The sequence below is a fragment of the Cyprinodon variegatus genome, unplaced genomic scaffold, assembly GCF_000732505.1.
Source record: "Cyprinodon variegatus isolate N-32 unplaced genomic scaffold, C_variegatus-1.0 Scaffold154, whole genome shotgun sequence".
In the NCBI taxonomy this organism is placed as follows: domain Eukaryota; kingdom Metazoa; phylum Chordata; class Actinopteri; order Cyprinodontiformes; family Cyprinodontidae; genus Cyprinodon; species Cyprinodon variegatus.
Window position 1 is genome coordinate 449153 of NW_015150607.1, and position 26703 is coordinate 475855.

At 36.9% G+C, this 26703-nt stretch overlaps 1 protein-coding gene across 2 annotated transcripts in view; it reads right to left on the reverse strand.

Annotated features, from left to right (window-relative positions):
• Positions 1–572: 572 nt before the first annotated feature.
• ptprn2 (protein tyrosine phosphatase, receptor type N2) overlaps positions 573–26703 on the reverse strand; it is a 195764-nt gene continuing 169633 nt past the window's right edge. For both annotated transcript variants that reach the window (XM_015377467.1, XM_015377466.1), the window contains 7 exons: positions 22974–23051; positions 17638–17757; positions 14483–14649; positions 11203–11256; positions 10193–10257; positions 7302–7375; positions 573–2046 (listed from right to left, as the gene is read on the reverse strand). In XM_015377467.1, the coding sequence (XP_015232953.1) occupies positions 1975–2046; positions 7302–7375; positions 10193–10257; positions 11203–11256; positions 14483–14649; positions 17638–17757; positions 22974–23051 (630 nt within the window). In that variant the 3' untranslated portion in view covers positions 573–1974. The remainder of the gene's footprint in view (positions 2047–7301; positions 7376–10192; positions 10258–11202; positions 11257–14482; positions 14650–17637; positions 17758–22973; positions 23052–26703) is intronic.

The window sequence follows — 26703 nt, forward strand, 5'->3', positions numbered from 1 at the left end:
AACAAACATTTCATCAGTTCAACCCAGTGTTTCCTAGATACAGCGTCCCCAGGGATCACTCCGCATCATCTTCTAGTATTCAATCCAACCCCTTCAGTGGTCTGTCAAACAGTTTGTGAGTGTATCAGAAATGACGTCACATGGTGCACAGCAGAGGAGTATAGTTTTAAAGTACAGTAGATTTATTATCAATCTGAATAAATCACTCTTTTACTTCTCACACAAAATATATAGTTCTCACAGAGGCTCTTCGTGTGTATTTCAGATAGCACTATATGAGGATTTATTAAGTCATTCAGTGTCTATAGAGCAAATTTTCTGCACAATATTTCACAATATACAAGCAATAGAGGGACAAATCTAACAAATCCCTATATAATTTATTCCTAAATATATAATTATTACTATTGATACAGAATAATAGGATTTTTCAGTAGAGGCTATATTTATCCCAGTTTAGTATATTTCACATTCATTATTCACAGAGATGTTCACGCACTGAAGAAAAAATGTGAAATCGATGTGATATGTTGCAATTATTACAATCTGTGACGTTTTTTTTTTTTTTTTTGTCAGGGTCCGAGATCCAAAGTCACAACAACACCCATGCACACCAACATCTGACCATGTGATGCTGATGAATATATATACTAGACTAGCTTCTTTTCATCACAGAGGAGAAATGTAAGTTCACTTTGAAAAAGTTTACAGAGATCCAGTAACAACACTTCAACTGGGGTACAGAATCTGTACAGTATGATGAGATTTACAGGAAAGAAATGCTATGTTTTTCTTAGACTGATCATTTAAGAGTTGAGACCTGCAGCATTGAAGAGGTTTTATTTCTCACAGCGAAAACAATACTAGTACCCTGATTCCAGCTTGTCAGTACTATTCTTAGCTTTCATTTTACCAACAATGTCTTATTAAAGTATTTCTATGTTCTCACATTTTGCTGTTTTACAACTACAACCTTTAATTTTTTTTACTGGGACATCATGTAATAACCCAACAAATTGTAGCACAACATTTGAAATGAAAGAAAAACAGAAAAACAATGATGAAAATGTGTAACAGTAATAAACTGAAAAGTGTTGTATATCTTTGTATTACATACGCCATTCAGGAAAGTATCATCTGAGTGGCCCAATGCAAAAACAGAGACATGGCTGTCAGCTTAAATTAACAGGCTAGGGGGGCATGGTGACTCTGGCTGAGCTGCACTGATCAATAGCTCAGGTGGGATAATTTCATGAAAGGACAACTATTAGTTGTGCAAACAACTAATTAGTTTTTAATGATACAGAAAGGCATTTTTTAATAAAATAATTTGAATGTTCATTTTCCATTCTTTTTTCTCAGTAGTGTACTACTTTGTGTTAGTCTATTACATTCAGTCCCAATACAATCCACTTAAGTTTGAGTTGTTTGACCAAATAGGGGTTAAATACCACTGAAGCAGTGGATGTTGGAATATTAAAGTGTTTAGCACTGTCAGCAAAACAAACAATAAGAATAGAGTCAGCACTACCATTATCCTTTTTCACACACAAATTCTGACAGACAAACAGTAGGTGCAGTCCCTCAACTGTTTTTAGTCGCTGAGAGCTCAGTTGGTAAATTTCACATGAGATTACATACACATCTCATTAGTGGCACTTAAACCAAATGTTCAGGAAAAACAACACCGCATAGAGAACCATGGATTCATTTTCAGAAATTGCACAGTAGGAACACTGATCCAAGCACCCCACCTCCATTTCCCTTAGTAACTAGAAAGGTAATCAGAGCAATGGTCCAACTCTGGAATCACAGAATAAGAAAGGAGCTCGCACAATATTCACTATACAGTATTGTAAGATGTTGTCGCAATAGAAGAGAAACGAGAGGGGAGGGATGTTTGCGATGAGTAGGAAGAGAAGACCGGCACTCTGAGATGGATGAGGAGAAGAGGAAAGGAGGAGGTGTAGGTCTTTACTGAGGAAGCGCTTTCAGAATGGCATTCACCTCCTCTGCCACGGCTGTCAGAGCAAACTCAAACTGCTCCTAAGGAGAAGAAAAAAAAGAGGATAAAGTGTTAGTTTGTGTCCAGCTTGGTAGCATGTTTTGAATCCCATTTAGAAATGACTGGCAGCTGGTGCCTCCTCCACCTCCTCCTTTCCTCCCTCCATATCGTCTGACCCCGGCTGTGCCTGGCCACCATCTCGAGCTGAATCGCTCCGTGAGCTTTCAACCTGAAGCACAGCACAGCCAGCACCAATATCGATCCAACCAGGTGTCTTAAAATGCAGCTTTGTGAGTCAAACTGTCTCTCAGCATTTTTTTTATTTTTATTTTATTTTTTGCGCTGTGTGTTTTATTGTGAAACCAGTGCATGATTTTCCCAGAGGAACTGATTGATGTCTGCCCTGTGGACCTGCCGCTTTTATATTCCTATCCTCTCCCCAGGCTGCAGGCCACAGGGTCTCTTACAGAGAAAAGGGTATGTAGGAGGTTTGGAGGGAACAGTCCTCAGATGTGTCAACACACAGCCTGCCACTGTGTGGCCCGAGGATAGGCTGAATCAATACAGAGAAGCCACCAGTGGCTGAGATTATGTGAAGTGTCTATTTTCGCGTGTCTTCTGAAGTTGTGATAGGTCTGGAAAACTGTAAGTACATCCAGATTTATTGCTAACTCAGGTAGATTCTCAGTTTGAGTTCAAAGTTTTAAAATAGATTTAAAATCCCCCTCCTTCACTGTTCCAGTTTAAACCACTGGGGGGAGATCAATCTCTCTCCATAGATGGGAAACTGATGCAAGAGAGAAAGTTACTACAGTACATATAGACATCTGTCAAAAGGAGCCAAACCATACAAAGGATAATCTTTTCCTTGAAGATTTTTTTTTTAGCAAAAGTGCTAAAAGGCGTCAAAGGTGGAGAGGAGAGATTCAAAAGTGAAAGGATTAATAAGCAATACAATATAATGATTACAAATATTTTCAAATGGAAACCAAAATGAGAAAGACTTTCATTTCAATAGTTTTAAAAATTGCTAAAGATGGTAAAGACTCAGCTAATGAACAGCTCTATAGTAAGCTATGAGTAATTGATTATTAGAAAAGCCCATGTGAAGCTGACAGCAAGAAGCTTCTGCAAAGTCCCACTTTGAAATAGGAAAAGATGAAAAGGTGATCTTCTCGGCAATGAAGATAATGGCATAAAGACAAATTGGAAAAACTTTTTACGGGCTAATTAAAGTAGTATTGTTCTTTCTGAGTCAAATCAATTAGTCAAATAACTCCTAAACAATTAATTTGTGTAAAATATAGCTTAATTAAGTAATTCAAGTACATTGTATGGCATAGTAGGTCAGGCATCACAATTTGGGTATAGGGGATAGGGGCAGCCTAATCTCTAGACCTTAATCCAAAGGAAAATGTTTGGGGAGATGGCAATCATACTGCTTCTGAGACAAAAACAAGAAATGCAGATGAACTGTGAAATGTAGTGGAATGGTAATACCTGTTTAAAGGTATCAGAAACGGGACAACAGTGGTTATATAACTAAACAATTCACAGGACAGCTAAAAGCACATTTAGAAAATTTTCATTCACACAAGTTTGTTATGAAAAAAGCATCAGGGGAGTGTTGGCCTCATGGTTTAGAGCAGTGTGCTTGTGCTCTGAGAAGGTTGCAAGTACCGATCACTACAGCCTGCACTCTGAGTCCCTGAGAAAGACCCTTAACCCCAAACTGCTCCCAAATGGATGGTTAAATGCAAAAGTAAAGTTCTCCAATTTGAGATTGATAAAGTTCAATTATTATTATTTTTTAATTATCATTATTATTATATGGTATAGAGATATCGATTCTCTATTCTACAAGTATCTTAATAAAATTATTTACTTTATTTATTTCAACTGGCACTGATGCAGAGAGGTCAGACAATTGAGTATTGACATTTTTGTATGACTGTTTACCATTTATTTAGAGGCTTGTTCACTTCTTGTTCAAATTTTCAGTCATCTGGTTAGTGGCAATCACTCACACAATAATAAAAGAAACACATGGAGCAGCACAGAAGAGCTAACAGCTCTGGACAAAATTCAAATGTACACTTCAAGACCTCAAGAACAAAGGACACACCTTTGGTGACCAAAATGTCCAAATGTCCAAAGCTGAGAGAAGATATGGTTTGAAAGAGGAATGAAGGGAGCCTTCTTTGTTAAAAGCCATTTTGGTTTCAGCTCTCAAGCATCTACAACTCTGTCCCAAAACTCATTCCAAATAAATAACACAGCAAAGAACCCAGCAGAACCAGGAAAGGGTCACAGATTAACATCTGTATTGGAATAGAGTTAAGAGGATGGGACTCCATGGTATGTAAGCAATGTAAATAAAGATTTGTCTAGTTCTAGACGCCAGAAATGACTTTGACCCCTGAAGAGGTGCTGAAGCGTTTTCAGAAAAAAATGAGCGAAACTCTGGTTTCCTTCGATTCAAGCATTTTTTGGGGGTTTTTTTTGGTCGGGTGAGGCAGTGGGTAGCACTGCTGCCTTGCAACAAGAAGGTTGCGGGTTTGATTCCTGTTAGATTTGCATGTTCTCCCTGAGCATGCGTGGGTTCTCTCCGGGTACTCCCACAGTCCAAAAACATGACTTTTAGGTTAATTGGCTTCTCTAAATTCTCCTTAGGTGTGAGTGTTTGAGTGAATGGTTGTTTGTCCTGTTTGTCTCTGTGTTGCCCTGCGATGGACTGGCAACCTGTCCAGGGCGTACCCCGCCTCTCGCCCGTAGACAGCTGGAGATAGGCACCAGCACCCCTCGCGCTCGCCTCTTAGCGGTTTTCAGCTACTGTTCGTGGCGGCTGGAAGGCGTAGCACCAGAATAATAAAAGCAAACATATTTTGCCGGCAGGTTTTGACATTTTAAGTTAATTTCAACGTTAATAAACTCTACATCAGCCTAGCTGTGTCTGTCTCCCAGATCAGCTTCTCTGATTGGTTGATGTGGCACTTTGAGCAGCAAAAGTTCATTTTTTTCCAACTCCAGCAGCTGCTGCTTCTGAAGGGCGTCACACACGTCAGATGCTCAGAAGCTCATGACGCGCTGCTACTGCTGCTCCAAACACGCTGTGGGACCTTTTGCTGCGTGTCATCCATTGACTTTGCATGTAAACTAGCTGCTTCTGCTGCCTCTGCTGCTTGCGGCGTGAAAGTAGCATTATTTATGTACATTTCATTTTTTTCCCATCAACCTAGTGGGCATGGCTCATCGTGTTGTGTGCTCTGTAGTCCATGAAACACAGTACTTAAAGTATTTAGGCATCATCGATAATCTGGACATTTCTTTTAAAACTAATATTAATACTGCAACTACAATTGTTGCTTTTCATTATAAATCTAAAGGTTCTTCATCTCATATGGTTGCTGGTCCTGCATTACAGAATTAGAGAGTGGGAGGAAAAGAATCACTCCGAGTTTTTTCTATACACATGCTTGCAGTCAGGTCAGTTTGCCCACATCAGAATGAGATGACTGGAACAAATGTGTACTGTAGATGGACGCTGATCAAATAAGGATCAGAAACCACCCCTTTATATTACAATACAGTTTTATCACTATTTAGTTGTAATTGATCATAATAAATTACGTATTTGTATTCCATTTGAACACTTATGTCAATTTAAACATACTTTCTGAAAGACTCCCATGCTGATAAGGCATGTATACAGCAGCATAAAAATAAGCCTTATGAAAGTTAAAACTAACATGTTTACTTTTTAGAACTTTTTACTCCAAGTAAGGAAACAGTGTTTTACCCACTCACTATTGTTGTTTTATTTCGAATGGACTTTTTAATGACATTGGATAGAGTCACCTTTTATATACTGCTGAATATGTTTTATATTAGTTACAAATCTGTTTCTTTCAAAGCTTTTGTTAAGATTCTGCTAAAAATATATATATTAATCTCAATATGACTTTTAATAAACTAATAAATATAATCAATAAACATAAAAAAAAAAGCAAAAAACCTTAACTATGGTTTAAGCAGAAAATTAAGTTGACTCTACATGTTTTATTTCATTATAATCACATTTTTGTTTAGAGTCAGAATGAGGAAGCAAAGTAGAAGCAAGCATTTTCCACTGTAATTCTACTCAGTACTGTCAGAAAAGAAAATGGGAGTCTTTGAAAAAGCTTTTCCCTGCAAAGAACAGAGCAGAGCGCAGCTCTGAAAGCAGCATTAATAGACCGTTGAGGAACAGTGCAGTGTGTTAGGAAGCAGCTTGCATAAATATTATCACCCACTGCAGCGTCATTTTTATTATTATTATCCTCTCAAACTGAAAGAGCAAAACAAAAGGGGAAAGTCTTTGTGTTTGCATTGAGAATGAGGAAAAATGACTGTTATGATGTAAACTGTGAGAACAAATGTCTGTATAGGGAGTCATTTTCTTTGTCGGTTCATTTTATGGCAAGACTGGAACAAAAATATACAACATATTTAAGTAAAACTACCTAAATTATGTAAAGTATAAAAAGTGACATTTATTTTCAATTATTTTCAATATGTTTTGATTTTCTGTGTTTAATTTATTTATGGATTAAATTAGCATTCATACACATCTCTATGACATTTCTTACACTTAAGGTATAGAAGGATTATGGTAGAATAGTTAAAAGGAGGGATGGATGGAAAAAACTAATGGGTGAGCAGGTTAATGGATTAAACATGGGATCTAATGTCTTGAAATGCAGATATTTTTTCATAATCTGATTTCCTTTCACATTCTTATCCAGACCAGAAAAATAAGATTCCTGACTCTTCCAGAAAAGCCTAAAAGCCCTTTGGATGCTTTTGTTGACAATTCTTGTCAGAAAATGCACTGTATGTAAACCATTTGGGCATCTAAAATCTCTTATTAAATGTTTTCATAAAAGATTGGTCAATGATTTATCAAAGTATTTCCCCATCAAAGTATTTACATTCTAAAGACATAACTGCGAATTTCAGCAATCTATTTCTACAAACAAATTAAATGTATTTAAATCGTATAACTGTGCAAATGATATTTCTCTCAAGTTTTGGGTTAATTTTCTTTGATCCCTTTAAAAAATCTGATGTTTCTGTCCTCCAAGCAATATTCTGTAATCCTGAAAGCAGTTATCAAGTAGAGCATCATCATTTCCTCTGATCCTGCATGGATGAAGCAGACAATCATCCCTCTGAAACGCCTCAAACCCCATCCCCCTCCCCATATTCCCTCCCCCTCCTTCCTCCCACTCCTCCAACTCAAGCTGGGGAACCTTACCTTTGTCTGGACCATGCCAGCTCTCTGGTCTCTCAAGTGCTCCAGGGTAGCGGCAATATCAATCTCTTTAGCACCTGCAACAGAGTGAGAATTGGACTGAGTTCAAAGCAGCGCAGTAATCCTGCTCACATCTGTCAATCTCTCTTTATACTTCGCTGCGCTCCCTTTGGAACAGCGCAGCGATTGAAAATTATTACATTCATCCCTGGAAAAAAAAAAAAAAACTTGGACAGAAGCCATGGACTGTTTCTTGACAAAATATGCAATAGGATGTATACATTTTTTGGTGACTGGGAAATATACACTACTCCCCAGCTTCAATCTGATAATTCAAATAGGATATCCAACATGCTAATTAAAACAATTCGCAGCAGCAAAGTCATTTTGAAGACTAACCTGTGCAACAGTTGCTTCACCTGTAATCAACTTCCCTGCAGACTGTTATGTTTGCATGGGAATATCTTACTGTTGCCAAAACTTATGGGTTGAAAGCAAGCCAGAGCTAATTTGAAAATAAGAGAGAGGTAGAAAATGCATCTTAAGTGCAAAGATGCTCTTGAAAGTGAGGCAGCAAAAGGAAGAAAACAACATCAGAGAGAATGAATTTATGCCTCTATGTGAGAGAAAAAGAGAAAAGAAGCGGGGCTTAATGCACTCAGAGGTACTACAGCGCTCTGAAAAGACTTTTATGTCTCAGATGAGCTGGAATCCAAAGTTACATTGAAGAGAAGGCTCTCCGGCCAAAGGGGGGGAAAGAAAGAAAGGTTTTTTCGAGAGCCAGCTTATCTACATTTCATGCATTTCATACCAGATGCAGAAAACAAAAGGTTGAAAGAGGGCAGCGAGACAGCTCCTATCACCACAGGCAACGGCACATTTGTCACTGAGGTACTTGAATTGCACCAGGAAGGCTGAATCTTATTACTGTTTAACAGACAGCATAGCAAGGCCTCCTTTTAACCTGTTCTGACTGGGCTGGATCTCTAGAGGGTTAAGGGGTAAAGGGCAAAGATCAGGGGGCAAAGAGCAGACTAAGCCATGGAGGACAATGTCTTTGGAAACAATGGATGCTTATAACTTGAATTTCTCAACAGAACTTAGAAGACAAATTAAACAGTTTATTCATGCAGAATAAGCTGACCACAACTACTCTGCTATTTCTTCAGCTACTGATTCCAAGATTTTTTTTTAGGAAAACCAGTTATAAATGTTTTTCATTACATCTCTGTAAAACATGATTTTTGTAGTTGTAACTCTACAAGATCTAAAAAGTTCAAGAACACTATATATATATATATATATATATATATATATATATATATATATATATATATATATATATATATATATATATATATATATATATACATGTGGCTGAAGAGGTACAGTGAAATAATAATATTACAGCATTCAAGGAATTGCTCATTAAATCAGCATTGGCAAAAAAATACTGTAAACTTTAAACCTACCAAGACCTAAAGGCTTTCTATTCTGGGGGTGTAGCAGACCTACACAACCATAATGTGGGATAATGTGCTCAGAATCAGGGCAACTTTTAATTGTATGTGTCATAAATCTGGTGTTAATGGAACAGGGATCAGACAAAAGCCAGTGTTTAATGAAAGCCACACATGGGCACACATGGTAAAATAGTGGTAGGATGAAACAAGATTTGGACCTTTTAGGAAAAATCTTTGATGCTTCCAAAGGATCAAGCCCACACTCGAGAGGGACTTGTCATAGTTCATAGGCAGGTCGATGGGGCTAAAAACAGGGCAGTCTTGGATGCTAAACCTCTAGCACGTCATAAACCTTACACATACATTTAGAGTTAAAAGGGCCTGGTTTAGATAAAAGCATATTCATCTGTCCTAGTCAAAGTATAATGGAAAATTACTGTTCACGCTGATGCCTTCCATGCAATCTGACTGAGCAAGAGCTTGTTTATAAAAATAATCAGCTAAAAGTAGAGAAATGTGATATAGACATACCCACAAACACCCCCTAACTCTTACTAGAATCAAATCAAAAATACAAATACAGACTTAGTTGTGTTGGCTCATCACATAAAATACCAATAAAACACCTTAAATGTTCTGATTGCTAAATACGTTTGCAAAGCCCTACGATGGAGCTTGGTGTTTTTGGACCTTTTGGATGTGTCTCATCTTTCATACCTGAATTAAGTAGCCAGAACAAAGTCAAATTTGCCAAGTCCTATTAATGACCTGATTATTTGACTCAGGTGTGCTGAAGCAGAGAAAAATCTTAAAGGTACAGGACACCAGACCTTGAGGCCCATAATTGAGGAACCCTGCTATAGGAGATAACCCAATTCAAAGATGCATAACTCAACACTAATAACACACCTTGAATATTTCCATCAATGCTAACTATGTTCAAAGTTAGAAACACAATTGCATGAATTGCAAAATAAAATTGTGAACACCAATCTTTTAAGAAAAATCAATAAGAAAATCAACAATCTTACATTAATTATTAAATATTGATTTGAACCAGTAGAGCACACAGCAATTTAAAAACTATATATGAATTTTCCCCTTAAACATTTCATTTCCATGCATGTGCTATCTAAATTCATGTTGCAGCTGCCGTTGCAGGTCAATACAGTGTGAAGGTTGCTTAAATAGATAATTACGAATGTGGGTGGAGGTTTCTTTTTCATTTCCCTTCCCCGTCTTCCCTCTTTGTTCTGATCTCCCCACTCCCAGAGAAACCCCCCCTGTCTCGGCTGCCTCTCCAGGCCTCAGGAAAGTCACCCTCTAATGCATCCCCAAGACCCTCCGAAGAGAATGAGAGGCTTTGCCGTTGCCAAGGGTTTCAAACCAAGAGAGAGGGGGGGACAGAAAAGGGGAGCCATTGATCGTTACCTTTAGCCATCCTATTGAGGACCATGTCAATCAGCATGTAGGTCCCACTCCTGCCAGCTCCGTCACTGCAGAGTCACAAACAGAGAGGCATAGACTATTAAGGTTGCGGCGCAAGGTGCTTTAATCTCAGAGTGTTTTACTTACGATGAAACAAATTGCTCATTTACATTGGCATCTGCTGTGAGACTTTTGAGTATATTTAAACACAAATGAGTGCGTGCATCCAGATGAACACTTCCTTATTTGCATAAAACATGATTTTAGATGTGAAGCCGAAAAAAAATAAAATGAATGTAAATCCTTTCCTTATGAGAAATACTCAAAGCGATCGAAGTATTTCCAATAAATGTAATTACGTTAAACCTTTGCACATGAATGCATGTGTGGTCTTAAGAGAGGCTGTCGGAGAGTGAGAGAGAGAGAGAGAGAGAGGGAGAAAGAGAGAGCGAGAAGGAATGGTTTTCTAAGGCACGCTGGGGACAAAAGCTTTTAAATGCATGCACCTCAGGAGCAGAGGAGAGGTTGAGAGGCCAGGGGCAGTTCGAGAACAGCTTTTGGAGAGCCTTGCTTTTCCATTACTCCAGAGATAGCCCCATGAAAAGCCTCCCTTTGTGCCCGCCGGCCATTCAGCAGCTCTGCATGTTAATTGCAAACAAGGCGTGGACATCTCTCTAATAAAGGCAAGGCCAATAAAACAGGAGAGCTGCCTGAGCGCCACTGCTTCATTAATCCAGTGCTAGACGCTCCACTCCTTAGAGAGGGAGAGAGCAGGCTTACTGGCCCCATGCATGACTTAACAGGATGTGACTATCAAAAGTGGTCTGACACATACTTGGGTGTTTAATACAAGCCAATCAAAGCTGGTTAACCAGCTCAACCAGATGGGAAATGGAAAAGTCTCTCTTTAAAAAAAAAACATTATTTACAGAAGAAGCAGGGCGTAGAATAAACAGCAGTGGACCCAGATTAAATATTAAAAATACAACTGTAACGCACACACATGTACTTGCCTGCAGTGAACAATTATCGGGCAAGATCGGCCACGGTAGCACTTGTTAACCTTTCTGGAATAAAGCAAAAGAGAAAAGCCATTTTACTTCAAGATAGGTGGCAGAATATCAAATTTAGGGCACTGAAATAGCAATAATCACAGCAAATGTGACTCACAAGAGATTTCTGCACTGTGAGCTGGATAAAAAAACTGATCAATAAATCAAAGCAGCAAACATAAATCTGAGATTCCTCCTCATGTCAGTCAGTCAGTAACTAAATCCGTCATCCGTTAGGTAACAATGAATCTCTCTCTGACGTGTGGGTGATGGACTTGGTAGTGTGATGTTGTGATTGCGGTCCGCCAACGCGTTAACCTCAGCCAATTATAAATGTTTTACACCATGGGCAATGGTGAAGGCCAACAAGCCTTTTCACACCCGTTGCTGCCATGGAAACTGACTACATCAAGGCCTCCCTCCAGCGCCACTTTGCTTTCTTTCACTTTTCTATAGAAAAATGTAAAAAATGCTTTTTTTTTTATTTAAAATCATGTTCATAATTTAAATATATATTGGAATTTTCGCAACAAAAAAACCAAACTATACATTTGCTCAAATATGGATCATTCACCATGCACTGACATTAGTTTGATGTACCGTAAGAACAGTTTTTAAAAGTTAAATAACCACAACATAACATATGTTTTAAACTGAAAATCTGAATCCAGGGATTCATTTTCTTTGTGACTGTTTGAAGCATAGTGCAGTATGCTTTTTGACTAATTGCTTTAAAATGTCAGTCAGCTGCGTATGACGACTTAAAGAGGGGAAGCTACATGAACTGTTCACCTTGGTTAGACAGGGGGAGGACAATGGGTAGGCTGGCTGTTAATTTTACAAATATGCTAAGTGTTGGTTTGACAAGAGTTGGCATGTCTGTATGTACGATGAACAATCTTTTGCATTTTAGGATTACACAGGTGTTAAAATACTGTAGCTAATGAGGTCTAACAGGTTAAAATTAACAGGTCAATTAGCCTTATTAATGCCAGTCAACCTGTAGTAAGCTGTTTATTTTACAAACATGCTCAATCTCATTTGTGCTAACCCAAATTAAGAGTAATCTAACTGGTAAAATAAAAACCTGCAGGTTCATCTCTTCATCACACAGGATTAATTAGTTAACTTTGGGGTTATGAAGAGCCTGACGACTTCTATAAACTTGTTGATTAGCACCTGTATTCATAACAGCTTGCTTGCTTGTAGTTTAATTCTTGTTGATGTAGCAAGAGAATTAGACCTGTTGGTAAAAAAAAAATGTTTACTTTAAATTCACTATTGGAAATAATATTTCAATTAGCATCCCTCCAGTAATCGGGGAAGCATTGGAAGCTTAAAAGCTGGACAAGCTATTGCAAGATAGCTATTTAGATGCTTATTGCTGCTAATGAGCAAAGGCTGTTTGTTCTATTAGCAGAAGTGATAACATTTTATTATAAACTGTGAGAAGTTATGACTGCTATTTGTAAAATATCCTACTTGAGGCTTGCTAGAGGAGTATTATAAAGCTAATTAAGTAGCTAGAAAAAGTGCAAACCAACCTCATATTCTGTATAATACCCTTTGAATAAGTGGTAAATATATTCAATATAATCTCTCTATTTTATATATCTATTGAATTATTAATTAAATCAGTAAATCTTTTAAATCATTTACTTAACAGAAATAAAATGTGATTTCTATTTTAATCCTGAACATTATACTCAAATTTCTACCCTAATTAGCAATAAATATGTAAAATAGTCACTGACAAAGTTATGCTTCTTTTCTCACTTTCTTTTTGAGCAAATGTGCATCATAATCAAAACAACCCATTTCATGAATATCATTATAGATATTGTACTGATTAATATTACAGCGGCATGTTTTATTACGTTGGCAGCTGTTAATTGTTCAAAAAGATAGAAAATTCAATATGCAATAAATTAAAAATATTTGTTTAAGACTTGTTTCAATGCTGTAACACTGATCCTGACCTTAATCCAACTCTTTTGTAGTCTTTAGCTTTGCAGAAACATTTACAAATATATGGACTGTAGATAAAAAATTGGAATGGAAACCTGCAATGTAAATGCTGTGTTTTTTTTTTTTTTAAGATCCCAGATGTAGTGTGCATTACTTTGTTTTTAATTAAACTTTTTAAACCTCCAAAGTTTGTCACTAACCCTTTTGGATACTTTGATTTGCAAATTAATATTTAACACAACCTAGTAAGACATTGTATAAAAATAGCTGGAGTTCCCATGCAAGCCATAGAGCAGAGCAAGTAAGAGGAGGGGATGGGAAAAAGAGAGTCAGGAGTGAAAGAGAGACAGTGTGCACAGGCCTGGCTGAGGAGACACAGTTTCCAATGATCACTTTTGTGACTATGCAACTGGGCTCATATTACTAGCTGCAACATCACAAAAATGACACTGGCCACCGCAAAAAAACCAAGAAGGCCAAAAAACCACAAACACTGAGAGTGTTGAGTGCCTGGTATGGATCGAAGAGCTTTAAATAACCTACAGTGACATTTGCGAAGCTTAGTCAAAACAAACTGAATCTCAGCACAGCAAACAATGGGCAGGTAATTTAGGCAGTTCACACCGGAATGATTAATAAACACATAACTGAAATTAATTTGGAAAAATAGCACAAACCAGCTTAGAAAAGTGTGGTAACACCATGCAATCTTTCAGCGGACTCATTACTAAGGGGCAGACTTCCATCCACAAATCAGATGCATCTATTCTCATTTGGAGGGCTTTGCCTATCCCTCCTGGTTTTTCCCAGAGGAATACTCCTGGTCTTCTGCCAGTATACATTATATGGAGAACAGAGTGAGGTTATTTAGTCACTAGCTTTCCGCCCCGTCTCCTGTGTTTTGGTGAGACAGATCTCATTTAATTGGGCGTTTGAATTAGGTATTTTATTATTCTTTCTTTCTTTTTGTCCCAAGCCAAGCCAGGCAGTGCGGGGCCCTTAATTTGCTGCATCGCATGTGCTGGAGAGAGGTGAGGGAGATCGGCCTGGGATGAAGGGATGGGACAGAAACGGGATCCTATTCAGAAAAAAAAACAAACAAAAAAACACTCTCTACAGGACCGAAAACAAGGCAGCAGGAGCAAAAATAAAAAATAAAGGAGCAGAGAGGCAGGATAAGGGAAAGTAATTAAAAAACAAGCGAGGGATGGAAGGTCAGTTGTGAAAACTGTCAGAAATCTTTCTAGGTTAAGCCGTAGGATCTTCTCTCTACCTGCGGAAGTCTAATAGGGTCCGGGCTGAGCTTGGGATGCCGCGGTCCATCCAAGACAGGAAGTGGAACTGGGTGACTGTGCGCGTCTCGTTGGTCTGCAGGTTTTTCAGGTAGAAACTCCTGACCAGGAAATCCTCACACCAGATATGCTCAGACACTAAATTGACCTAGATGTTGCCACAGGAAAACACAGGAGAACACAGAGAGGAATAAATATCTCACATATCTGCCCAAATTAGGAAAATTATAGTTATCTTAAACCTTAACAAGGGCTAAAGAGCAAAATTAAACAAGTCTGCTCTTGCTAGAAAAAGTCAATGCTGAATACTAAATACTGACTCATAATATTTTGAAGGAATTTTATTTGTTTTGCTTATAAAACATTTGAAGAAATGTTGCACAATTAAGGGCATCCTGCTGCACTCAAAGGCTGTGTTCCTTTGGCAACTAAATTAGAGTCATTTTGTGACAAAATGAGACGTAACTAAGCCAGAAAACAAAGAATGTGAGAATAATTATCTCACTTTGAATATGCATGCTTCAGTGCTGACTGAAAGAAAAACTTTAGGCTGTGCTTGTTTCCTGTTAAAACTGCAAATTCATAACTTTCATACATATAATTTTGTGGAGCAACACCTCTTCATAATTTCATTTATCCTTAATTATACAGCTATTTTAAAGTTTTTATTCTTAATCAGTTTATATTTTGAGACAAGAAATGAACAATGGCATACGTTGTCTAAATAAAAACTGTTTTGTGCTGCCTTAGAATTAAAAAATAATAATGTATTTATGGTATACTTATATTTTTAAAAAGTGAAACTAATTATACAGACAAAAGAAAAATTATGTATTTCAGGCAATTATTCCTATAATTTTTTTTCTGATGATTAAAGCAAACATCACGTATTATCACATTCATTAAAGAAACAAAAAAAGCCAAAATGAAATTTGTTTTGATACAGTTATATGTAATGGCCATGCTATGGTCTGTACAATTATGTCACCGGTCAAGGGGGGTTTAAGCTACAATAAGTCATTGCTAAAGAAGCTGTCTGTGAAAAAGAGTGCTATAGTAAAGCTTTTTAATGGAAAACTATAAGAGGTAGAAAAAAATGCAGTTAAAAAAAGAAAATGGTGCCATTAGTTCTCCATCGTCAACCACATTTTTTTTGGAAAAGTCACTCATATCAGAAGTAATATCTCTCCGTCAGCTCCCTGTTCCAGATTGGCTGTTATTTTACATCAACCAGGTTCCAGACTAGTTGACCCAGATAAAGTATGTTCCCCATTGAGACATTTTCCCTGCAACCTTGTTTAAAGATTTTTTAAGATGGTCATTTTCCCTCTATATTTCCTATAGATAATGCATTGCCTGGGATGGACTGGCGAGCTGTCCAGGGTGTACCCCGCCTCTCACCCGTAGACAGCTGGAGATAACCAGCACCCCTCGCGACCCCATTTGGCATAAAGCGTGTCAGAAAATGGATGGATGGATGGATAATGCATCACTGGGGTCAGTTTCAAGTCCCCGTTTAGCTCAATATAAATGCTGCCTAAACTGGAATATTATTTCCTGGGAAGCTATAGAAGTGTCTGTGAATAACTATTTGTCACCAAGATTCTCAAGATGATAGCTTAGCAGCTAACAGCTTTATTAAAAGGAGCTTTATCAATTCATATCATTAAGGATTCCATACAGATATAACTGAAAAAGCTCAGATTGGAGCCTAATAATGTTCTGGTGAAAGTGGAAAATGATAGGGTATTGCACTAGCAGATCTGGCTTGATAGGTAGACACGTGTTTCAGGATATATATATTTTACAATGACTTTCTCCATGTCTAAAATTAAAGGTCAAGCAGATTCCGAAACAGCTTCTTCCCCACGGCTATCGGACAGCTGAAATGTTGAGAAAACTCTAAACCATGTCACAGACTCTGCATCACACTGACAACACCAAACTAAAACACTGCATATGTATATGTATATGTATATGTATATATATATATATATGTATATATATATATATATATAATGCTCTGAACTTCCATATCAATGCATTTTTTTTGCTCCATGTTTCTTCTCCCACACTGTTTACAGTACATTTGATCACCGCTGCACTTTAAGAAATGGAAATGTCACAATACGAAATTGGTATCCAAAGTTTATTGACAATAAATGTTGTCAAAGTCTAAGTTAAGCTCTTCATTAGGTTTACTTCATTATGGTGTGCCAATTGGTTCTGTGTTGTGGTCATTACATCTTTTGCACTTCTTCACAACTCTGGATATTTTGAGCACTTTTAATATCCCCTTATATAACTGCAATGCTATGTAGTTATAAAATGTTCTTTGTTATGAAGTCTCTACACTGCATGTCTTTCATTGGGGCTCTGGCAGTTGGAAGTTTAAATTACACAGTTTTATTTACCCCAAACAAACATTTACTTTCAGTAAAAATAACCTCTTGGTGTTTTAGCATCAAGTCCTCCCCAAGAAACCTTGGGTAAATTTCAACATAAGATTCTAATTTCTCAGAAATAATCTTAACCTACATTAATCCATATGCAATGAAACAGTGTTATATGCAGTATATATTTTTAAATTTACCTACTGAGATACATCAATGTTTGGATAATATTCTCATTTTATGAATAGAACCGGTAAGCTTTAGAAACTAGATTCAACTTTCAGTGAAAACTGGTCAAAGCTTCTGCTTTTCACCAGCATCATACAAGTTTTTCCTCTGGTTTCCAGATCCGCTAAGGAATCATTTGGAGTGTTTTTAAAAATGTCCAGACATTTAAATGTTTGTTTCAGTTTAGAAAAATGACAAGTATTACAATATGGTATTTTTGTAAAACTCAAGAGTACTAAAATAAAGAACATAAACATTCGACTAATGCATTTTTCCAATTACCTCAGGCAAAGATTTTGGCAATTTCATGGGGTTACAAATCACTATGAGGTCCTGACAAAAATATAACCAGGAAACTGATGCAAGTAAGTTGGATAGTATTTTGCAACAAACAAAATTTTATTGTTTTACTCAAGAAAGAGATTTCTTGAAGCCACAGCTCTGAAAATCGTACATTTATGATTATTTTTTTGTTTTGTTTTAGGTATGTGGACTATTCTTCAGCTGCTGCATACCTCATATATATGATAGATATCAGATCCCTCGTCGGGCCAGTAGTGGTGACATTGCTTCACGCCATTTTCAGACAGTGGGGTCAGCATGACAATGACGACACAGCCGCTCTCCCAGACCATCTAGATATAAAAAAACAAAAAAACAAAACATCATTGCAAAACATATGTAGACAATTAGCCTTGTCATATTCAAATTCAAACAGCACTAATAAGCACCTGAACTGGGCCACTAAGAGCAGCATATTGCACTTCCTCCTTGTATTACAGTGAAATTGATTTCTTTATCTCTGTGCAGGAGGTATGAATAAATGTCACCTCTCTGCATGTGACAAATGGCAAATGTTGGGCGGAGAAGTGGGGGTGGGAGGGGGCACGTGTTGTCGCCCTCTCTATCGTCGGGAACGACATCACAACATCTTCTGCGCTGCCGCTCCATTTCATCTTATCGAGATCTAATGCGTCCTTGGAAAGACATAGAGGCCCACTGGCAGCCATTAGGAAAATGAGGAGGAAATGCAGGTTTTATGATTGCTATAAAAACACAATGGCCTTGACTATACACTAATCACAAGCTTCTGCGATACAGCCCAGTGGACACATTACACGCCAACTGTGCCAACTGTGCCAAGATGTGATGAGATTTGGCAAGGTGATAATGTGAGGGAATATTGGGAACTTAGTCTTGTGCAATTTAGTTCATATTTGGATATAAAAGTGCAACAAATTAAATTACATCCCATCTCCACCTAAAGCAACCTTACAACCTTTTAAAAAAATGTAATTAAGAGTTTCTAAACTCCACGGACTATACATTAAGCAACTGACTTTAACTTGGTGAACTCATGCAGATTGGCTTCTCATTGTGAACTGAGGCAGGCATGAAGGCCCAGCAGTACTAAGGTAATAGAGAGGAGATGGATGGAGGAGTAAAGTTAAGGATGAACGGATGGCGGGATGAGGAGCAGAGGATTAGAGGCAAGCAGCCTTTCAGAGCATTGCCTAGGGCCCAGTGTGGATTCGATTGGAGAGTGCAAAAAGATTTGCCTCCTGCATGGTCTATTTGCACAAGTGTGGCAATGTTTTTTGTGTCTGTTTACTTTAAATGGGGTAAAGAGTGTTGCTTCACACTAAATGGTGATATATCCAATATTTTAATTAAGCTGATGGTAATGTTTTGTTATTTTGCGCTAGATTGGGAAAAATTAAGAGAAGCAAAGCAAACAAGCAGATTAAGTCATATGATCCAATTAGTATATTTAAAAAAGCTATAATATCTATGTCACGTTTCTTATTAGTTATTATTATTTTCTGGAAACAAAAACTATATGGTAGGGAAATTGGTAGCACTTTCGCCTTGCAGCAAGACGGTCAAGGGGTTGAACGTCATCGTAGTGCAATCTAAAACATGAGGTTCTACTGAATGCATAAGCACTGCGTTGCATCCTTGCCTTGCACTCAAAAAATTATTTAAAGCCCTCTTTGAGTTGACACAATTTCTTAAAATTCAACAAACTTTAAAGTAATTGGTTCCAGAATAACTTAGGAATATTGAATTGATGTAACACAATATGTATGAAGATTTTATGATGCAATGTAACCTAACATTCTTGAGTTCTCTATAAGGCAGCTTTGTGAGATTACAAGGATGGTCTTTTAAGTGAACTTTCTTTAATTGTCTGACCACTTTTGCCAGAGAACGAGGCAACATGGCAGGAAATTCTACATTTAAAATAGATAGTGCAGTTAGTTGTTGCCCAAGTCCACACAGATGAAACCATAAGCTATCTTGAGGCCAAGATGTACGATCACAGGCAGCTGTATCTTTGTCGAGGTCATTTTAACCATGTGATATGCATACATGTTTGTTAAATATAACTCTTGCTGCTTTTAAAATAAATCCAGTTAAGTTTTTAAAACCATTTAATTTGTCATTGGGTTATTTAAATGTTATGAGGTAGTTGAACATAACTTAATTCAACGCAGGGACAAATATAGGTCAACAGAATTAGATTTTACCCAACCAAAAAGATTCAAATTTGGTGTACGTATTAATTTTTAAAAACTGTGCTGAACAGACTCAATAAAATGACACCATAGAGATAAATGAGGATTTGGTTCGGCTAGAGAAAATGTATTGAATAGAAAAACTGCCATCAATTAAATTGAGCTAATCCAATGAGTCATTTTTATGACTGTTTACATGCCCTGCTGCCTTCTGTTTTATCTAGAGAACACCAGAAAGAGAAAGGCATAGGCTCAAATTGCCAAAAAGTTGGTGTTAAAGTTGGTCATCCAAGACAATTGGTTTCCTCCAACAGTCCAAAAACAGGAGAGAGCAAAAAATGTCCTTTAGCATTTTTCGATATGCTCTGATGTAATTCTTCCTTGGACAGTCAGAAGGTGACTAGAATGTTATCTCTGAAATGCTCAGGTCAGTATTTCAAACTGGTCTCTCTTTCTTCAACTGTCAGGAGCAAACCAAACCGAGAGCCTGATTTTCAGAAGGTCTGCACATCTTGAAACAGGTGAGTTTGTTCACGCAGATCAGAGCTTTAGAGACGGTGCTAAGTGATTTATGTTTGTGCATATTGGTCTTTACCAATATGCAGGACATATTCTAATGACACGAATACATAGGTGGATATGCAAATGTAACCATTTACCCCGTGCAAAGCTATTATCCAAATCCAAGACTCAACTTTTACATACGACTTTTTTAGTACTTCTAAAAATTCATGTAAAAGCAAACATACAAAACTATGCAGTGGACGGAAAGAGATTCTGTGCACATGTGAACATAGTTAGACCACTAGAAATAACAGTAGAATAATATCAAGAAACATCCATATAGGTGGGTTCAAATTAATGCACCTTAAAGTTGTTTTTATACAATTAAACCACATCAAAAAATGAGTGAGAATAATTGTTTTAAGTATAAATATGATAATATTTAATATTTTTTTATATTCAACTTTACTTATTTCTTATTTTATTTTTGTACCCCTTTTTTGTTTTTTTACTTTTTTGTAGCAGTTTGAGATGGGCTACCTATATGAGGTGCTCTACAGATATTATTTGGTTTATTAAAATGTCTATTATTTAAATACTTACCTTTATTACCTTCAGCTCCATAGCTTTGAAATTTCTTTTACAGCCACTTTCAAACTGCTCGTAGATCACACAATCTGCTCATCTTCAAACCAAATTTGTTTGCACATCTTTACATTTGTGCAGCAATCTTTGCAGATCACCTGCAGCACACCCAACTATTATAAACAATAAAGAAAATTTAAGTGCAATTTAGAATCCTGTATTTGAAATCTTTGAAGTTCAGGCTTTAAATGTGTGACCTTTATGTTTCAAATAAGCAAACATCTTTCAAAAAGCAGCCCAGTATATGTTTTTTTTGTCATGTGCACCCGATGTGATAAGCCTGTTTGTTATTTTTTGTGATTATAAGTGGGAATAAATGTTGGAGCATTTCAAATTATCCATCACCAATATAAGAAAGTTTGTTGAAAATTATCGATGAGAATTTGTTGTTTTAATTATGTTAAATGGCTTGAATCTCCACTTTTTTAAAAGTTGGTTTCGGTAAACACAAATCCTGTTTTTATTGTTCCATTTTAAAATGACTGCATCACAAACTAATGCAGTAAATATGTTTTTTTTTTTTATTAATCTCAACACAATGTGATATCAAAGATCAAAAGTGTATTTTAAATTTTCTTTTCAAAGCACAGGGCAAGACTGCTTTACATTTGATGCTCTCATCAAGCCCCAAGCACCTACTTTTCAAAGTTAAACTCAGCACCATCATAATTACACGAAATGAGTTTAGTCTTTGCTGCAGAGTGCAGGGCCAGCTGGTCCGCCAGGATTTATGCCTCACACTGCTACGCCCCGGTCACGGCTATCTGGAGTCACTTCACCATATGGAGGTGATGGACCCACTAATTACAATAGTGCTGTCCTATTAACACAGAAGAATGCTATTTGGCAACTGTGCATCATTTAAGCCGCACTTCAACACAACTTGACACATTTTATGACAGCCTCCATATGCAGTAATTGATGGGAGGATGTATTTACATTTATGGACAAGGAGAGAATTCAAATGAGCTAAAACTAGTACTACAACAAAGTTTTCCTAGAGTGAGGTAACAATCGCCTATATTTTCCGAATGTCTAGGCTAAGGAGGAAGATTGCAGGACAGAGTCAAATTTATAGAAGAGTAAAGAAATTAAGCTTGGAGATAAATCTTTCCAAACCCTGTGGGAGAATGTTGTCTTAAAAAAAACAAACAAACAAGGACTTTTAGCTGCTATTCCTAAAGGTGCGACTAAAACCGAACTGAGCATAACAAAAATATCATGCACAGTGAAACTTGGTGTTATCATACTCTGTGATTTCCTCTTCTTGGGCCTAGGGGTTTTTTCAGTTGATAAATCTTTAAAGCTTTTTAAAAAATCAGTTGTTTTCAATCTAAAAACCTTCAAGTGTCTGCTATGGAGCTCATGATCGAAATTCAAATTAGATTGTGTGTATATACATTGAGGGTGTGGCGGTTGGCATGGATTTATGTCTATATTTCAATGCAGAGCAACACTGAGTAAAAAAGGTGACTCCATGAATTCTAGTTGTGTTACTTAGTCTAACTCGAATTTGTTAATGACTGTTGAGGCGAAATAAAAAAGGGTTACATAGGATGCTTTTTGCCAATAGGAGATGCATTTTATCAGCCAAGCTTGCTTAAACCGGTCCACATTGACTTAATTCAGACAGAGAGAACAAAACTGTAACACAGGAATCTTCACCAATGAGCCAACTTAATATAAGCTCCTCCAAGAGTGACTTAGATGGTGTAGAAGGGTTTGATTAGTACAGCAATAGCACTCTGCTTGGCATTAATAGTAGTTAAATTATTCTAATTTGTACATTATCACAGTAGTTCTTTATCTGTCCAGATGACAGCCTAAAAAAAGTTGTCTTTCAATGTTAATATATAATTGTAGTCATATTGCTATAGTTATCTGCTACACAACATATTTACTATAAGAAGTAACTGTCAATATACCTTTTAGATTCTGACAGTATGATTGAAAAAAATATGATGCAACCACCAGAGAATTACAGCAAATGTCAAAATGTGTGAGCTCAACCGTCTAACTTCTGTTGCTATGTTACTGCACGGATCCAACCTAATCTAGAGATTGTGAAAATAAAAACCAACAGTGCACTGCTGCAGTTTGATCAAGCTCTTTTTAATCAAAGAACAAAAAAATATAAACAAACTGCTCAAAAGTGGAACAGTGGCAGAGCAGACAAGTCTTACCTGCCAAAAGTCTGCCACAGTGGAAGCAAGTGGGCCCTGGGCGGCAATGTAAGTTGGATTGCGAGGGTCGTGATCCATCTGAGAAAGGAGGACACAATTTTTTAAGACAAAGTTCTGCTTTTTTTGTTTTTCATCAAATTTTGAATACGGATCAATGAACAAGCAAGAATCCATTGAAATAAATCCACATTTCCACTCATGCTTACTCATAAGCCCCATGTTAAAAAGAACAGGGCGATATGCGCGCATTTAACTTCGGTGCATATCCTCCTTGACTAGCATTCATACACTAGCAAGGACCTCCAAAATGTGTGATGCAACCAATCTTAAAGTAAAATTCAGCAAGTCTTGTAACTTATAGGGTTGCACCGATGCCATTTTTGGCTGTGATACCGATACCCGATACCTGGCTGTGTAGTATCGGCCCATAACGATACCATCTGTTTGAAATTGATGTGTGTGTGTGTATATAAAGAACTGCATGCTACTTCCTATGTAAAATAACTGCCATCATGGCTTTGTCAAGCTGCAGCCTACCTCTGTGAAGCACGAAAAAGACTAATACAAAGTGAATCCAGTAGAACTTTTTATTGCCTACATGGAATGGTTGACAATAGTTGAATAAACTGATCGGAGCCCTGTCCGATACTGGTATTGGTGCAACACTAGTAACTAATCTAACTTCTTACACCGGATTTTTCTTATCTTATTTTAAAATGGGAATATATAGCGAGACCTTGTTGCCCATCAAAGGAGAACAGAGGATTTATTGAATAATACGTTGGAAAGTATTATCCCAAATCAGTGTGAGATTTTCTGTAACTACTATAGGAAATAATCAACAGAAAAATATCCCTGTACATGTTTATACTGTAGACTAACAAGGAGTTACTCGATGACACGTGTTTAAATAACGTTGGAAAAAAAAGACTTGAGATACGTTATATATCTACAAGTGGATTAACATTTAATCCTTTATTTATTATTAAAACTAGAGAAGTTACCAAGAAAGCTGGAATAAAGCAGTAGTTTTGGTTAAACATAATGGAATTCCATAAAGTTTTATGAACTTGAAGTACAACTTGTCAAGGAGATGTTAAATTGCCTCAAAAGTCTGTTTAGCGATTTTTGTTTTCTGCCTACCTTGAGCTTTACACTCACCACTAAAAGCAAAATAATAAATGTTACATCCTAGATCTGATTCCATGACTCTTTTCTCTGATCATTTCTGATATCTTGAACAACACAGATTCATTTTTAAAGCTCTGAAATGCTCACAGGAAATTCAATTAACTCAGTTTTCTCTGGCTGTTTTAGACTGTAGGTACCACCCTGCTTTCAAAAAATATATATACACTGTTTTAAAAAGCAAATGGAAATATTTCATGTGAAAGTGTGGAAATTAAGGAGCGGTAACAATCACTCCTATACGAAATATCAGCTACCTTTATATGGAAGAAAAAGTGAAAACAGTGGATAAATGATAAACGAATACAGAAAACCACTTAAATAACGTCTAAGTTTCTCATGAGCAATAGCTGTGTTGTTAGGCTTCCCCTTTATCCTTGAAATTCCTCAAATACATTGGACAAATTAAAATAAAGAATCTAAAGAAAGAGGACTCTTCCCCACAGAAATAAAAGGCCAATGCCAAATGCTAGCCACTCCTTTCAGCCAATCTCAAGGATGCAGACGTGCTGTAGCTGTGGCGCCTGCATCCTAACATGAATACTAAAGCAGAAAGATGAAAAAGAGGCCCTGCATTTCAGCCGTGTCTCCCTGTGCTGTTGTAGTGTGAAGATAGACTGCAACAAAAGAGGAATGCAAAGAAGTGCTCCCTTGGCTTTGAGTGAAATTGCTTGGACAAAAATGGCTCAAACGAAACATCTGCTCCAGGAGAAACATCTTAGCTTTTAAACACCATGCCTTGAAGCTGCTTTTCTGTGAAAGAGAGGGGTTGGGCAGTAAATGCTGCTAAGCTCAATCCAGAGAGACCCAGGCAAAATCACTGAGCAGACGACTGGCAGATTGTTTAGCAATAATGCCAAGACGGAGCTTCTGTTAATATACCTTCCTTCAAACTATTTCTCTCACGTATGATGAAGTAGATCCGGGTGCTCATGAATAATTTGTGGAAGAGCTTTTGCTGTGATCATAGAAACCCTTATTCCCCAGTTGCCTACCTGACCCCTGATTCCCAGAATAAAATAATTTATCCTAAACGTAATGAAGTAAACTGGAGGGAATAGCAACAATCACAGATGTAATTATCCCAGCTTTGCACACCAAAGACGGGTCCCTTTGTGTCACAATTACTGTCCATTCATTTTTACATTCCTGCAACACCAAAAATATTACAACCAAAGTTTTCCAAGGCGGCTTAAAGAATGATTATGTTAAGCATTCCTTAAGCCGCCTTGGACAACTTTTAGGTTGGAAGTTTTATCTCATAAATTGACTTTTTATTCCTTAATTTTCTGTTTGATTAATGATAATCAGAATAGGTAGAAAACCAAACACCTGTCGCAAAGAAGAAAATAATTTGTGTAAATTGGTTCATACTCTTCACAAACGTCTGTCCCCTGGTTGATAAGCTTAGTGACAGTTTTCCTAACTATCAAGTTGAAAGTTGTGCCCTGAGAGAAATAAATATAAATAAATTTCTATTGATAGGCTTCTACATGATCAAGACATATAAATGAGTCTCTATAGTTTGTTTCTGAAGAGTCATAGCCTTTTAGGGCAGCTGTGCATGTCCCCCAGTGGTCTACACAGAAGATTTTGATACTGTATTTGAAATGCATAGCTTCCTGTTCTCTTTGATGGAATCCTTTCTCAGTAGCCTTGTGGGAAATCACGACTGACAATGTTTTTTTAAAAACAACAACAAAAAACACCTAAAAAAAAAAAACCCATAGAGACACAAAGGTTATTATGCTTTCCAGCATGAGGGGGTCCTTTTGTATTTACATGGAATGCATTTTCTAATTCAAAAAAGTCTGCACTTTTTCATGTGCTAGAATGAAAAATAAGATACTGGTGGTGAAAAGGATTTGAGAAAACCGAATTCACTGATGCTTGCTGTACAAAATACAAAACTTTGAAAAAAAAAATGAAAGAAGATCAACAATCTAAATTAACAGGATATTGTTCCAAAAACATTTTGTCACATCGTAACCACAAGCTTCTCTGTAAGTTAATGGGAATTTATATTAGAGACTAACATATTTGACAAGTTGAAGGATGTCTGCATGCTGTGTTTCCTGCTGGAAAACATTAATTTTCCCACAAATATTGATTGAATTTTAAAATGATTTTCTATTCTTTTTACGTATCTTACTCAGAAAATTCTGGTACTAGTACAAGCTTTTTTTATTTCTTTAAAAGTTCCAATTTTTCATCTTTAAATGCAAAATGATATGGATAAAAATTAACATTACACATTGCCCTAAACACACCTTCCATACAGTTACAAAAGGTGATGGCCGTATAATGCTGTAAAATAATTTTATTTTGTACATTATTTTATTCTGCAGGAACAGGGCAGCAGATTTAAGTTGACATATTACAAATCTAGATATAGAGGTTGCATATTGTAGGAGTTTTAAAATAACAGTCCAAATTTAAACCCAAAGCAAGACTGGAGACTGATATTCCTATGATGCTCTCTTTGTCTCTAAGTGAATCTAAGCTGTTTGGTAAAGAAAAATGGCTAAAAAGGTGCAGAACT